Here is a 16,310-nt window from a genome sequence, read left to right on the forward strand (position 1 = left end):
AAAAAAAAAGAAATGTTTTATCACATAACAGAAAGTCATTAGGTTGTTTTCGTGGCTGGTTGATCACGTGATCCAGTTTCTTTATTTCTGTCTGCTCTGTCATCATTAAAAGATTGACTTCATTCTCGGACCTGTACAGGTTGACTGCAGCACTTGTGTACATTGCATACAGATACGAACATTTTTGGAAGAATAAAAGTATAATTTTGTTCTCTGTATGTCCATGTAGAAGTAGGAAACATTTCCTCGTAGTCCCCCAAGAAAACACTCATGTTTCATTAGCAAGTGCTGTGTTCCATATCTTTCTTAAATTGGTCTTTGTTGAGGGGCATGGGTTTTGGGATTGATAATTATTTGGGATAGAATGGGTGTATATGGGGAAATCAGTCTCCATGGCCATTATAGTGACTGGTGTAACAACTCTTTCTAAGAAATATATTAAGGATTTATTGATGTGTGTGGTCTTGGTTAAGAGGTGTGTGCTTTTGGTTAAGTTTCTTAATTTCGCTATACATATCCCATCTGTAAAATGGAGATGATAATGCCGAGTTCATAAGGTTGTTTTTATAATTAAATCAGGTAAGTAAGTTAGCATGGATCCTAACATTTAGTAATTATGCAAGAAATATATTAATTACAATTACTGGTACTTTTATCTCTATGTAGTTTTATACTCAGAGAAAAATATAAAAATGGAATTTTCAGTTTACAGGATTAATTTTTTTTTTTTCCTGAAGATATATGGTCTAAACCAAAGTTGTTGGAGCTCCCGTTTTCTTGTATAATAGTGACAAAAATGGGGACAGGACAATAAATTTAATATGAGTTGCCAGAAAAACAATTTCTCCACATGGTTTGTCAACTAATACTTTACTTTTTATATTTGAGATAATGTGAAAACTGAAGTGCCACATATTTTATGAAAATGCGCTGTTGCTTTAATAACATATTAGTAATTTCCCTTCATGTAGGCTTCTACATTTTTGTCTTTTTTGCTATAATAAAAAGTGTAAGCTGGTGAAGGTGTAATTCTCCCTCATTCTTTGGTATTTGCAGATGGCTTATTCAATCAGTATATCAGTCAACAGGAATATAAGCCACGATGGAGTCAGATTATTCCCAAAAGCACCAAAGGTAGGCTCTGCCTTCTAAGTTATGGATGTTTTTGCTGTAATGTCTGTTTGGTTTCCCACAAGGTAAGTCAAGTTTCATAGTGCTCTGTTAATAAAAAGCAGATGCTTTAAACAAGATGTAGGTTCCTTAACTAGATGGTAGACTGTTTATTATATTTAAAATTTTTTAACCTTTTTGTTTTAATGCTATAACAGAAGACTGGCCAGTTTTGTGTGAAACAAAACAAAACAAAACTGAATACCATCATAAGCTGCTTTTATAGAGACACTAAAATAATAGGCCATTGTGTTGTGATGTCAAATGTGGTCCTGAAAAACCTTAAGTTCTGTAAAAGTGTTCACTACAGCTAATAGGGCTTATGAGACAAGTAGAAGTGGGGCATACCTTTCTAGATCTATGGAACTGTATAACCGATACTAACAAAAGCAAGAGTAGTAGTCCTAATAACAGTAAATAATATTAGAATAGTTCATGTTTGCAGGAACTTTGTACTGAGCGTCATAGTGAGTTTGGAGCCTTAAACCCTGGGGCTTGTGGCCTTTGAGCTGTAGCACCTGGAGGGCATTTACTTTTTTCTTTTTTTTAGCGAGGCAGACTCCTGCCAGCATCCTGAGCAGATCCACCCTGCAAACCCATTTAGGGCTGATGCTATGTACCGAGCTATTTTTAGCTCTTAAGGCTTAAGTACTCTGACCAATGGAGCTATCCTCAGTGCCTGGGGCCACACTCAAACTAGTTGAGCTACTCTTTTGAGCCACTCGCTGTGGAAAGGGAGGAGGTAGAGAAGGGGAAGGTGGGGGAAGAAGCGGATGGTCACTTCTCCTGTGTGTCCTGACAAGGAATCGAACCTAGGACCCATATTCTGGACTGACACACTATCCCAGGCGTGGCCAACAGTTTTTGCCCCAGGGCCAGATTAGAAAGAAACTTTTTTCATGGGCTGGACAAAATATTAAAATTTAAAAATGTTAAATACAAAAATGATTCGTTTAAGTAAACAATTTTATTATGTAATTTGTTTATGAATGAGTGAAAAACATTTTTAATATACAATATTATTTTAATAAAAATATAATTACATATCGTATAAAATATCCAAACTGTATTGCAATCAATCGAAACTATTTAATTAATAGAATGAGCTTGAAGGGGTTATTTGCAAATAAAACAATTATTTCATTTTACAAACAGCCTGGACACGTTTTCAGTTATCAACTGCAGCTATTGTCTATGCTACAATGCGACTTGATTCAGCACGCTTGACCACAAAAATAACGAATTGCTTGACCTTAGGTGCGCACTGGCAAACTCCACCTAAAAGAATGTGGGTTTCATATCGCCACTAAATGTCAAACAGTTCATATCGAGTACAGATGAATACAAAAGTTGTAAATCTCTATAATGGAATTAAAAAAAAAATAAGTATGGCGAATCCATTTGACCAATTATTGGAAGTTAACCCTAGATTAGTCACATGCTGAATTCTTTTCCGTGTATAACTCTCTTCTTAAATATCTCGATTTCCAATAATCAAAGATGCTTCCACTTCTGAGTAGCTGAGATTTTAAAGTAGCGGAGAATATTAAAATTTTAATTGCGGGCCGCATAAACTCATTATGTAGGCGGGCCGTATGTTGGCCATGTTTGCTCTATCCACTAAGCCACCAGCCAGGCCGCATTTGCTTCCAATAAAGACTGTTTTAATCAAAACAAAGTCTGATCCAGGATGTAGTCTTCTTCATTAATCCATTTTTTGAGATGGGGAAGGTTTTGTCACTTCATCTGTACTCACTGCTCTGTCAGATAACCAGATAGAAAATAATAGAAAATGTAGCAGTTCTCTAATGCAGCTACTTGCATTAAAGAAAGTCAGTTCTGTGGCTGCTATTCAGCTTTTTCCTAGGGTTTTCATATATTGATTACTAAGGCCTCCTCTTTAATTGTGAGAAAGCTTTTTTCTGATAGTGTTAAACATTAATGTACTGCCGAAAATTGCTGTGAACTTCCATAATTTCTATATTATATGGATATTATTCTCTTATCAGTACTATATGAGATAATTTTCTTAAAAGAAACTGATGTTATAGCAAACAGACTGTAATATGTATCATGTTTAAAAACTAATGGATTAAATATATATATAAAATACAGCCTGACCAGTCAGTGGCACAATGGATAGAGCGTTGGACTGGGATGTGGAGAACCCAGGTTTGAAACCCCGAGGTCATCAGCTTTAGCGCGGGCTCATCTGGTTTGAGCAAGGCTCACCAGCTTGAGCTCAAGGTCACTGGCTTGAGCCCAAGGTCGCTGGCTTGAGCAAGGGGTCAATTAGTCTGCTGTAGCCCCCCAGTCAAGGCACAGATGAGAAAGCAACCAGTGAACAACTAAGGTGCCCCACAAAGAATTGATGCTTCTCATCTCTCTCCCTTCCTGTTTGTCTGTCCTTATCTCTCCCTCTCTCTATCTCTGTCACACACACACACACACACACACACAGACACCATATATATATATATATAAAAATATTTATATATATATAAAAAATACAAACACTGACAAATTTATTTCAGTGTTTTCTTAATCTGTTCTTGCAAGGGCAATACTGACTGGGGAAAGAAGGAAGAAAAGGACAAAACTTCAGTGATTATGAGCAGCAAAATCTAAACCTAACTTAGAAAGGAGAAAGACTTATTTAACGTGGTGCTAGAAGTTCTGGCCAGAGCAATCAGACAAGACAAAGAAAAGGCATCCATATCAGAAAAGAAGAAGTAAAGATCACTTTTTGCAGATGATATGATTCTATACATCGAAAACCCGAAGGACTCCACAAAAAGATTACTAGAAACAATAAACCAATACAGTAAGGTCGCAGGATACAAAATTAACATACAAAAGTCCATAGCCTTTCTATATGCAAACAATGAAATATTAGAAAACGAACTCAAAAAAATAATCCCCTTCACGATTGCAACAAAAAAAATAAAATACCTAGGAATAAACATAACAAAGAATGTAAAGGACCTATATAACGAAAACTACAAAGCATTGTTAAGAGAAATAAAAAAAGACACAATAAGATGGAAAAATATTCCTTGTTCTTGGATAGGAAGAATAAATAAAATGGCCATATTACCCAAAGCAATTTATAAATTTAATGCAATTCCCATCAAAATTCCTAGGACATTTTTTAAAGAAATGGAACAAAAAATCATCAGATTTATATGGAACTATAAAAAACCCCGAATAGCCAAAGCAATCCTAAGGAAAAAGAATGAAACTGGGGGCATTACAATAGCTGACTTCAAACTATATTATAGGGCCATGACAATCAAAACAGCATGGTATTGGCAGAAAAATAGACACTCAGACCAATGGAACAGAATAGAAAGCCCAGAAATAAAACCACATATATATGGTCAAAAAATTTTTGATAAAGGGGCCAACAACACACAATGGAGAAAAGAAAGCCTCTTCAACAAATGGTGTTGGGAAAACTGGAAAGCCCCATGCAAAAGAATGAAACTCAACTACAGCTTGTCCCCGTGTACTAAAATTAATTCAAAATGGATCAAAGACCTAAATATAAGACCTGAAACAATAAAGTACATAGAAGAAGACATAGGTACTAAACTCATGGACCTGGGTTTTAAAGAACATTTTATGAACTTGACTCCAAAGGCAAGAGAAGTGAAGGCAAAGATAAATGAATGGGACTATATCAGAATAAAAAGTTTTTGCTCAGCAAGAGAAACTGACATCAAAATAAACAGGCAGCCAACTAAATGGGAAATGTTATTTTCAAACAACAGCTCAGATAAGGGCCTAATATCCAAAATTTACAAAGAACTCATAAAACTCAACAAACAAACAAACAATCCAATAAAAAAATGGGAAGAGGACATGAACAGACAATTCTCCCAGGAAGAAATACAAATGGCCAACAGATATATGAAAAGATGCTCATCTTCATTAGTTATTAGAGAAATGCAAATCAAAACTACAATGAGATACCACCTCACCCCTGTTAAATTAGCTATTATCAACAAGACGGGTAATAGCAAATGTTGGAGAGGCTGTGGAGAAAAGGGAACTCTCATCCACTGTTGGTGGGACTGTAAAGTATTACAACCATTATGGAGGAAAGTATGGTGGTTCCTCAAAAAACTGAAAATAGAACTACCGTATAACCCAGCAATCCCTCTAATGGGTATATACCCCAAAACCTTAGAAACATTGATACGTAAAGGCACATGTAGCCCCAAGTTCATTGCAGCACTGTTCACAGTGCCCAGGACATGGAAACAACCAAAAAGCCCGTCAATAGAAGACTGGATAAAGAAGATGTGGCACATATACACTATGGAATACTACTCAGCCATAAGGGATGATGACATCAGATCATTTACAACAAAATGGTGGGATCTTGATAACATTATACGGAGTGAAATAAGTAAATCAGAAAAAAACAAGAACTACATGATTCCATACATTGGTGGAACATAAAAACGAGACTAAGAGACATGGACAAGAGTGTGGTGGTTACCAGGGGTGGGGGGAGGGAAGACGCGGGAGGGAAGGAGGGAGAGGGTTAGGGGGAGGGGGAGGGGCACAGAGAAAACTAGATACAGGGTGACGGAGGACAATCTGACTCTGGGCGATGGGTATGCAACATAATTGAATGACAAGATAACCTAGACATGTTTTCTTTGAATATATGTACCCTGATTTATTAATGTCACCCCATTAACATTAATAAAAAATTTATTTAAATTAGAAAAAAAAGAATTTGAAGAGAACTTTTTGAATGATTAGAAATGAAAAGCTTCAGTTTGCATCTTATTTTTCATATGTAAGAACTGTCATTTTAGTCTTTTTCATAGTACACCTGTGAAATTAGTAAAATGTTGGATGTCACCTATTTTACATAGGAGGAAGCTGATACAAGGAAAGTTATTATATTAAACCTCCTTATTAAGCTGGAAATAATAAAGGAAAGCAAGTCTTACATTTTATCAGTCAGTACTCATATAAAATAGTTGGTCATTTATGTGGGAACTGTTTTCTGAAATATTGGCACAAAATAAGAAAATGATCATTCATATAAAACTTGATAGCATCTTAGGTTTCAGTAGTTTTATAAACTTTAAAACTGCGCATTCTGGCCCTGGCCGGTTGGCTCAGTGGTAGAGTGTCGGCCTGGTGTGCGGGGGACCTGGGTTCGATTCCCGGCCAGGGCACATAGGAGAAGCGCCCATTTGCTTCTCCACCTCCCCCCCCTCCTTCCTCTCTGTCTCTCTCTTCCCCTCCCACAGCCAAGGCTCCATTGGAGCAAAGATGGCCCAGGCGCTGGGGATGGCTCCTTGGCCTCTGCCCCAGGCGCTAGAGTGGCTCTGGTCCTGGCAGAGCATCACCCCCTGGTGGGCAGAGCATCGCCCCTGGTGGGCGTGCCGGGTGGATCCCGGTCCGTTGCATGCGAGAGTCTGTCTGACTGTCTCTCCCCGTTTCCAGCTTCAGAAAAATACAAAAAAAACAAACAAAAAAAAAAAAACACCTGTGCATTCTACTTACAACCTGTGGCTGTATTTGTTCTCCACCTGCACGTTGTCACTTCATTAGTTTAGAGCAGTGCTGGTCAACCTGGTCCCTACCCCCCACTAGTGGGCATTCAGCTTTCATGGTGGGTGGTAGTGGAGCGACCAAAGTATGAGGTCTACCGGAAAGTTCTGTCTGTTTCTATCACAAGTTTCGACACGTAAGCACATGTTTATTTGGTGCATGTGTGCCTCTCTATTTTTATCACTTAATGTATACATACTGACGTAGCAAATTAACTAAAACAAAGTTGATTCACGTTAGTCTTATGTGTGAAGCGATAGTGTATCCATGGCTACTGATAAATTTCATTTACGCCACTGTAATTTTTACAAATTTTAACAAGGAAGAAATGCTACAGAAGCATGTCTGTTGCATCCACCATATTCCCCGGATTTAGCACCCTCCGACTATCACTTGTTTTTGTCCTTACAAAATTTTTTGAAGGGCAAAAAATTCAAAAATGAAGAAGATATCAAACAAGCACTGGTTCAATTTTTTGCATCAAAAGATAAAACATTTTTCAAAAATGGGATATACAAATTGCCCTCATGCTGGCAAGAAATCATTAATAATGCAATTATTTAATAAAGTTTATTGACGGTAAGAAAAATTTGTATTTTGTTTTATTTCAAAAATGGACAGAACTTTCCAGTAGACCTTATATAAATAAAAAGATTTAACTATAGTAAGTTGTTTTATAAGGATTTATTCTGCCAAACTTAGCGAAAATCCTACATAAAGTACTTGGTAAGTAATTATTGTTATATGCTTTAACTTGCTGTAACTCTGCTTTATAAATTTTATAAAGTAAAGTTACTTGCCTACTTTATAAATCACCATTACTGTGGAACTGGTGGGTGGTTAGAAAATTTTACTACTAACAGAGATACAAAAGTGGGCAGTAGGTATAAAAAGGTTGACTACCCCTGGTTTAGAGTCTTCTTGTCTTAGGTTTTTGTGGAATATCCTTTGTCTTTGCTGGTTTGTGGCATGTCATAAATACATTGAAAGTAGCTTCCAATTGCATTTAATAATTTGAAAGCAATTGGAAAAAAGAGCAAGATAATTACCATATTATAAACATAGCTATTGTAAGTCATATTATTTCTTTTGTCTTTTTACTTATTCTTAATATTGAAAGAATAAGTGTGTGTTTTACTGCTCATTACAGACTTACAAATAAAGTTACTCTGGGTTTGTGGTTTTTTTTTTCTTTCAAAGAACATATTGTTTCTACTTCAGGTGATGGAGAAGATAACCGACCAGGAATGAGAGGTGGCCATCAGATGGTTATTGATGTTCAAACAGGTGAGGGATACTTGGATTGGAATGGAAAGTAAATTTTTAAAAAATTACTCATTTTAAAATTTCAGGTAAACATGAATATACTTTTATTACGAAGGCTAAATATTGTTGGCCATAACCAAGGAGCAAATAAAATAGTCATGAGCCGTGGTATAATCTGAAGTAGGCAGTGTCCTAATTTTAGAAAGGAGGGGATGCCATAAGTATTCTTTTTAAGATTTTTAGAAAAATAGTTGAACCCTATCTAAGAATTTTTTGATAAGGAGTAGATAGGTTTAGTAATAGTGATTTCTCCCAAGTAGAGTTGGAAGAACCTGGTTTTCATCATTATGAAGTTGATGCTTTAGTTGTGAAATGGAGTTTAGACAGGTCCAGTTATTACTTTTAAGTTTGCATTTCTAAGGTTTCCAGAGCAAGGGCTCTTAATCTTTTGTAGTTATATACAAAATTTTGTATGTACATTTTTCTAGGAAGAGAATCCATGAATTCAGATCAAAGGGACTCAACTCAAAAAGTTAAGAACACCTTCACTAGAGTAAAAACTTCATAAATTTCTCTACATCTTTAAAGTGGCTCGTATTTCAGAGCAGTTACTGCTTCCTGGTGTTTCATGCATCTTTTCTTAAATATGAAAAACTTTTAGTACCTAGATTTTCTTTTCCTTTTTTAGTCTGTGGTTTTGTTTTGTTTTTATTTTGCTACAGGTGAAGAAGAGAGTGACCATTTTAAAAAGTACATGATGACATAAATTTTGCTATTTAATTTTCAAACCTTTCTTCCATCCTAAGTGAGTTCTATCATTCCTACCCTGGTAGAGAAGGACTGTAGTATTTTGCTCTGCTAGGTGTGTATGTCTGTTTTATTGATCATAGTCCTTGAATCTGGCACCTCTCTGCTTAGATTCTTTAACTCTGAATTGGGTTTCAACTCTGAGGGAAATTTGGTAAATAGAGAGGAAAGGCGTGTCTTTTTTGTTTCAGCTTGCAAGTCTGTTCAGGTGAGAGTTTAAGTGTTCATTCTATTAGGCAGTTCTTTGTTATTTAATGCTCACTGAATTTTGAGAACCTACATTACCAGCCTTTTCCCTTCTCACAGAAAAGTAGTATTCTCTCTCAAATCAGTGGAAAAATTAAAGAAAAACAAAAAAACTTTTCTATTTGTTTTTCTCTTGGTGTCTATATGTTAAACTGAGAATTAAGTTATCCTCCTTCCCTAGCCTGTTAACCCTTCTCCTACCTCTTCTGTTTGACACTTGAATTATTTTATATAAGGTTGGGCTCATGCTGTCACTGCATTGTATACTATTTCAAAATGGAAAAATTAATTTAAAATAGCACGCCATCTTGTGGAGGATAATGCAATCAGCACAGTCTGACTTAGCCCTAAAATCAGAGGATAGGTGTTGTATTTGGGCTCTTAAAATAAAAAGTTGCTGAAAATTGAAGACATTGATGTGTTAACATTTCTACCTTATTTTTAGTGTATATAAATATGTAGGTTAGTACTACTGGTACTAAGTAGCTGTACTGATACCAGAAAGACCTGTACCAAAGAATATGGTTGAATTGTGGTTTTTGTGGCCTGAGTAATGAGAGGTTTATTGATTGGTTGATGATTGATTCCTTTATAGTTGCTTAGACTGAAATTGGTTCACTATTTTGAACATAAGCTATTATTGATCAGTTTGCTTCCATTTCCTTTCTTTCATTGGCTCCTCCTTTTCAGGCTGTCCCATATGCTGCAAGTTGAGATCTGACCATGTTATGTCTCAGCCTAAGATCTTCATAGCTACTCCCAAGTCTGTGGCGCCAAGTTCTTAGCCTCTATCTGTCATTTAACACCTTCCATGTTCTGCCACTATCAGTCTTTTTAACCTTATCTTTACACCACTACCTTTTGTGTTCTTTTAAATTGAACAGTGTATTTATTCATTGCACAGTTTTACCACTTTGTGTGCATGATTTAATTTAATTCTCCCTGTACTTTATGAGCTAGGAATTCTAGTGTGTCATTTTAGGGACGAGGAAGCCGGAGGTTAAGGAACTTGGTGGTGCTCACATAGATCTGTCTGACTGTAGAGTCCACGTCTTTAAAAAAACACTTTTTGCCCTGGCCGGTTGGCTCAGTGATAGAGCGTCAGCCTGGCGTGCAGGAGTCCCGGGTTCGATTCCCGGCCAGGGCACACAGGAGAAGTGCCCATCTGCTTCTCCACCCCTCCCCCTCTCCTTCCTCTCTGTCTGTCTCTTCCCCTCCCGCAGCTGGGGCTCCATTGGAGCGGGGTTGGCCTGGGCGCTGAGGATGGCTTAATGGCCTCTGTCTCAGGTACTAGAATAGCTCGGGTCGCAACAGAGTGACGCCCCAGATGGGCAGAGCATTGCCCCCTGGTGGGCATGCCGGGTGGATCCCGGTCGGGCACATGCGGGAGTCTGTCTGACTGCCACCCCGTTTCCAATTTCAGAAAAATACAACAAAACCCCAAAAAACAAAAAAAACACTTTTTGTGTTTTTCTGTATCTGTACCTTTATTTTTTACCCTGCTGAAATGTCCTCGTCCCTCCATTTTGCCAACAAACCCACCTTGTGATGTGAATACCCATTTCCATGAAAGCTTTCCTCAGTCCCCTCAACTGGTTATACTCTCTTTCCTCCTTGGAACCCTAGTGCAATTTTTTAAGGCACTTAGCTATCCTGTAGTCATGATGATTTATGTACTTGTTTTTTCTTCTTGACTGTAAGCTCCTTGAGGAAGAGACCATGTCTTTTTTATTTTATTATTCTCTACAGTGCCTTGCCAGTCCAGATTAGTACTCACATACTGGCTGAACATTCCCAAGTGCTGGGAGAAATGGATAGCCACTGTAGCCTGTTCTCCTTTAAGAAAATAGAGGGGAGGATTGTACTTTCCCAGGGATGTACGTGAATTTTTATATAACCTATAAGCATGAGAGGGAACATTCAGTAAACCAGTCTACTACCCTGTTGCAAATAAAGTTTTCGTTTTTTCACTTTCTTCTCACTACAGTTCTCTCCATTATTTCTATGCTCATTAAAATTTTTTTATGTTATTTATGCATTAAGTAATACTGATATTTGTTTCTAGATATTTTATCTCTGAATGATTTAACTTAAATAATTAGATGATTTAATTAAAACTTTGTTATGCATTTCATTCAGGTATGTCAAAAGGTCCTATTTTTGACTGATTTATTCCATTTTACTATTAAACTTCAACTGGGACTACAAAGTATTCATGGACAAGAATGACATCTTGGATTAATTCCATTGGGATGCTTGCTCTGTGCCAGATTTTATTTTGCTCAGCTATCAATGAGCCTGTTGTGGCAATGTGGGTTTTCTTTGCTGTGAGAATTTATGCGTACAAAGAGACCTGCTTTTCAGAAAGAACATTGAGAACCCAGAGCTGAAGAGGAAGGGTTATGAAAGTTAATGAACTAGGGTAACCTTATCCAGAGGGTGCCTAGAAACACTATAAAACAAAAGGTCAATTGCTATTGCTATTTTAGTTATATACCCCCTCCCTCCTCAGGCTTCAGAATTTAACAGGGCTAACTGCCTTTATATGTGGCCTTGGCAAATCATTTTTAAACTAGATGAAAATTCTTTATTTTTTCTTGTAAAATTCTATGTATCTGGGCATTAGTGTGTGCCGTTTGGGAAACAGAATGTTACTTAACTAATGATAATGGGTTGTTTTGTAGTTCTGAGATATGGCCATTTTTAATAGTTTCATTGCCATTTTTTCATGTTTGTACAGAGTCAAAAGTGTTCTAGATACTCAGTGAGACATGGAATCGGGCACAATAGCACTGTTTTTATTGTGTTAGTGGTACTTAGTAACGATAAAGTATTTTTTATTTCTGTGTATTTTAAAGGTACAAATGCTATTTATATTGACAGCCTTTGGAATGTTTTCATGAAAGTTATATCTGAAGAACTTCATGACAACACTGAGAGTTTTGTAAATAAACAAAACAAGAACCAGTGAGGTTAAGTGACCTGTTACTGAGTTAGCAGTAGAACTCAGTCCTGTTCCAGTGGTCTCTTATTTAGAAGTATTGTTTTAATTTCCCAAGGTTCTAGGAGCATACAATGCATAGAATGGGACATTTCATTTAGAAAATTCACATAGAGTTTGAAATTATATGATGTAAGACCAACTCTGTGAATGGCAAGAATTTTCTTAAATGGTGTTACAGTATTTCCAGGTGCTCTTTTGACTTGTGATCCTTCATGGTAGGACATAATTAGATGAGAGTCTCCTCACATATAGGACTAGGGTGTCAGTTAGAGAGTAGATGGCTTTACAGTTTTTCTATATGTCTTATTTAACTACAAAAATAATTGCTTGGCTTGTATAATCAGTAGACATAAGACATTTATTTGCAAAGGGGGGAAATATTTGAAGAAAGGAAAGGCACTCTTACTATACAAAGAAGAGTGGGAAGATACACAATGTTATGTATAAAGATTTTCACTGTTCACTGAGCAAGAAATCAGTTGTCACAGGAATAAAGTCAATGGGTATATAGATATTTCAAAGTTAGAAATATTTTCAAGAATATCTAAAATGACTTAAAGGTTGATTTATGAGGAGTTAAATCTACCAGTATATATGGAAATATCTCCCCCAGTTTCTATGGGAATACTGAGGCCATCGGCATCATTTATTCTAAAGATATCTACCTTTAAGTCCCAGCTAATCATTGTTTTTGGTATTACATTAAGAGAAAATATGATTTTTTTTTTTTTAGAAATAGATGTTTTGTTATATTTTAACCTATATATTTCTCTGGGATTTCTTTCCTTTGTCTCTTATTTTTTCAGTCTGAAACTGCATTATTAAGATGGTTAATGTAAAGTTTTCCTGGCCAAACACAGGAACTCCTAAGCTGGCTGCACATCAGGTTCACCCTGGACGCTTTAGAAGCACAGGCTCTTTCTACCTGCTGAAGACCCATGGACTCAGTCTTAGGGAGCGCCTCCTCATGATGTGCATTTCTATAAATCTCTCAAAAGAGTGCTTCTGCAGCAGCTTCTCCAATATACACGTTTAGGAAATACTAATCTAGAAATATTTTGGAATGTTACCAGTTGAAAAATTTTAAGTGTATTTAAATGTACCTTCTTAAACAATCTTAGAGACAACTGACTAGATCTGGGTCTAGACTTAGATTTTGTCCTTAAGTTTATCTTTTTACATATATTTTTCTAATTTTCATAGAGACCGTTTATTTGTTTGGTGGCTGGGATGGAACACAAGATCTTGCTGACTTCTGGGCATACAGTGTGAAGGACAACCAGTGGACATGCATCTCTAGAGACACTGAGAAAGAGGCAAGTTCTCCAACTTCATCAGTCTGGATTGCAGCAGGGGTGCAGGTTGTTCGCTTCTCTTTCTGGACCATTTGATGAGTTTGTGATGAATGGGTTTGGTTTTGTACTCTTGCATTCCAGGTTCTTCAGCTGCTTGTACATGAACCAATCTGTCTTACAGAGACAAAAAGAAGTGGGTATCTAAGATCATTTAGTTTTTACTACTTTGGCCTGGAAATGGACCTGTGTAACTATCTTTTGCTCATGTCCCCGCACCTCTACTCTTATTTCAATCATTCTTCTTATTTTGAGTTCCTCTGGAAAATTGTGCTTTGAATGTCTTCACTATCTCACTATTTTGATCCCTCACTATTTGACTAAATGTCAATTTTACAAATGATATATATTTAATTTTTAACTAAAATTATATGTGTGTAGTATTGGTGTGTGTCTATCTAGTAATACATGTACCCATAAAGCATTTCCTTAGTGAATAAGATTGCTTGGATTTATGGCTCTGAATTAAATAAGTGCATAATTACGCACTGGTATAAAGCAAAAATTGTTTTTTTTCCAAATCTTTAAAGAATTTTTTATTATACCCTCCATCTAAGATGTTTCAGATTATGAGGTTAAAAATAAACTGTAACAAAACAGTAGGAGCTGCAGACAAAAGATGGGAGAAAAAGACCTAATTTAAGGACCACTGATTTTAATCTAGGAAGGCTATTTAGAAAGATCTGGTGCTATGTCTTTAATCCCTGGATACTGGATTCATGCTTACTCAGTTGTTCCATTGATGAATTATTTGATTATTCATTCTTATCTGTCCAAAGATATCTTAAAATTCAGATTTCTATTTATTATTCCTGAAAAAGTATGTAAGAAATGGCCTTTGTCTTTCAATATTAAAGTACCATTTTCTGAAATGATTATTTCTATCCTCAAAAAAAAGACACCTGAAAGAAAACCTAGATTTTTTCTCTTAAGCTATTTTAAATGTAGGTTGACTGCATCTGTAATTATTCTTGCAATTGGTCTAGAATTTATCCTGAAATTTTCCCTCTTATTCATAGAGTATATTTAACTATTGCCTAAGTTTCAGCAGTTCAAGCACTCAGTATTGCATCACACATGTCTTTTTGGCATTAATTCTAACTGTGATTTTCTTCTTAAACATTTTTGCCTCTATTGTTGCTCCCCAGATCTAGTTCTCATTCATTAGTCTTTAGAAAACATATCTGGCCATGTGATACCTGCTTAGACCCTATGGTTAGCTTCAGTGCATTTCAGTTATCTGTTATATTCTATTTTATTCAAAACTTCACAAAACTTGAGTGGCATATAGTAATCATTTATTTTACTCAAAAGTTTACAGAATGGCTGGGTCATTCCTTTGGTTTTGGTGGGCTCTCTCATGTGTTGGGTGTCAGTGGGCTGTCAGCGGAGGAAGCTTCAGCTGGACTATTTGGCTCTGTTCAGTGTAGTTGTGCACCTTCCTGTTGGCTAGCTGAGAATTGTTCTCATATCAGGCAGGGCTGCAAAGGGGATGAAGTGACAGGGGCACGCCACCAGATTTGTTATTTGTCCCATTGGCAAAGGAAGTTATGTGACCAAGTCCAGAGATACTGTATGGTTAGGGGCCCTATCAAAAGGCATTGGTTAGATACAGGGAAGTCTGAATATCAACAGTAATCAGAATGATAAAACAATTTCTCTACCTTAGTTTCTTTCGTTAGAGTAAAAAGTTCAAATTTCTCATCATGATTTGGTCCATATTTACCTTTCTAACCTCTCTTATCTCTGTGTGCCAGCCATACCTATAGTTGCTGGAATTACTCAGTCTTCTCACCTGTGTCCTCTGGCTGTACTTTTTTCCCTGTTTGGAATTAACAGAGGGTCCTCCTCCCATGCAGCCAGCTTTTACCTAGTAAATGCCTACTTATTCTTTAAAGCTGAGTTCATACTTCACTTCCTCTGTGAATGTTCTTGGGCTTCATGCAGCGTTAAATTTTTTGGCATGCCCATTTAATGCCTTATATTCTTTGGATGGGTTACTGTACTGATTGTTTTGCATTCCTATTTCCCTACTGAGACTCTGAATCCCTTAAGGCATAAATCATATACTTACTCTTTAGTGAGTAAATAGGTGATATAAGTTAAATGAAACGTTAATGCTGGAGAAAAGCAAGGAAATGATAAATACAAAATTCTGGAGAGTGGCTGTTTGGCAGGAGGGGGCTGGTTTACACAGGACCTCAAAGCTAATATTAATATTCTACATTTGAAGTTAGGCATGGGCATTATTTTTTTTTCCAACTTTATTTATTTATTTATTTTTAAGATAATTTTATTTTTTTAGTGGGGCGACATCAATAAATCAGGATACATATATTCAAAGATAACAAGTCCAGGTTATCTTGTCGTTCAATTATGTTGCATACCCATCACCCAAAGTCAGATTGTCCTCTGTCACCTTTTATCTAGTTTTCTTTGTGCCCCTGGGCATTATTTTTTATACCATTTATATATAATAAGTAATATTTATAATACAGTTAATAATTATTTAAAACTAATACTGAAAAATAGATTTTTTGATGTGAACAATGTTTCTGTTATTTTGAAGTCAATAGCTCTAAGTGGTGACCCAGTGCTAGAGTTGAGATTTATTGTAGTTTATTCTTATTTTCTTCATACAGACACCAGAAAACCTTTTGTTGATATTTCCATGAATTGAATGGTAATATATGGCTCTAGCATAAATGCTCATTCCTTCCAAAGCTAAACAATTAATACTCATTATCTAATTTTATTTTCTGTACCATTGAGTTCAAGTTATTGTTTCATGAAACCCAGGGCATGTGTTTTAAAAGTATGATACATAATTAAAAAGCAGAATTAATTTAATTCACTTAAATATGAATCTAGTAACACGTTTAAGA

General features: G+C 36.2%; 1 protein-coding gene across 5 annotated transcripts in view; it reads left to right on the forward strand.

Annotated features, from left to right (window-relative positions):
- MKLN1 (muskelin 1) overlaps positions 1-16,310 on the forward strand; it is a 324,611-nt gene that overhangs the window by 247,334 nt on the left and 60,967 nt on the right. For 4 of the 5 annotated variants that reach the window (XM_066362718.1, XM_066362717.1, XM_066362716.1 and 1 more), the window contains 3 exons: positions 1,057-1,134; positions 7,972-8,037; positions 13,277-13,434. In XM_066362718.1, the coding sequence (XP_066218815.1) occupies positions 1,057-1,134; positions 7,972-8,037; positions 13,277-13,434 (302 nt within the window). The remainder of the gene's footprint in view (positions 1-1,056; positions 1,135-7,971; positions 8,038-13,276; positions 13,435-16,310) is intronic. The other variant, XM_066362715.1, reaches the window with a different exon arrangement.

This window comes from Saccopteryx leptura, chromosome 2 (assembly GCF_036850995.1).
Source record: "Saccopteryx leptura isolate mSacLep1 chromosome 2, mSacLep1_pri_phased_curated, whole genome shotgun sequence".
NCBI classification, from domain to species: Eukaryota; Metazoa; Chordata; class Mammalia; order Chiroptera; family Emballonuridae; genus Saccopteryx; species Saccopteryx leptura.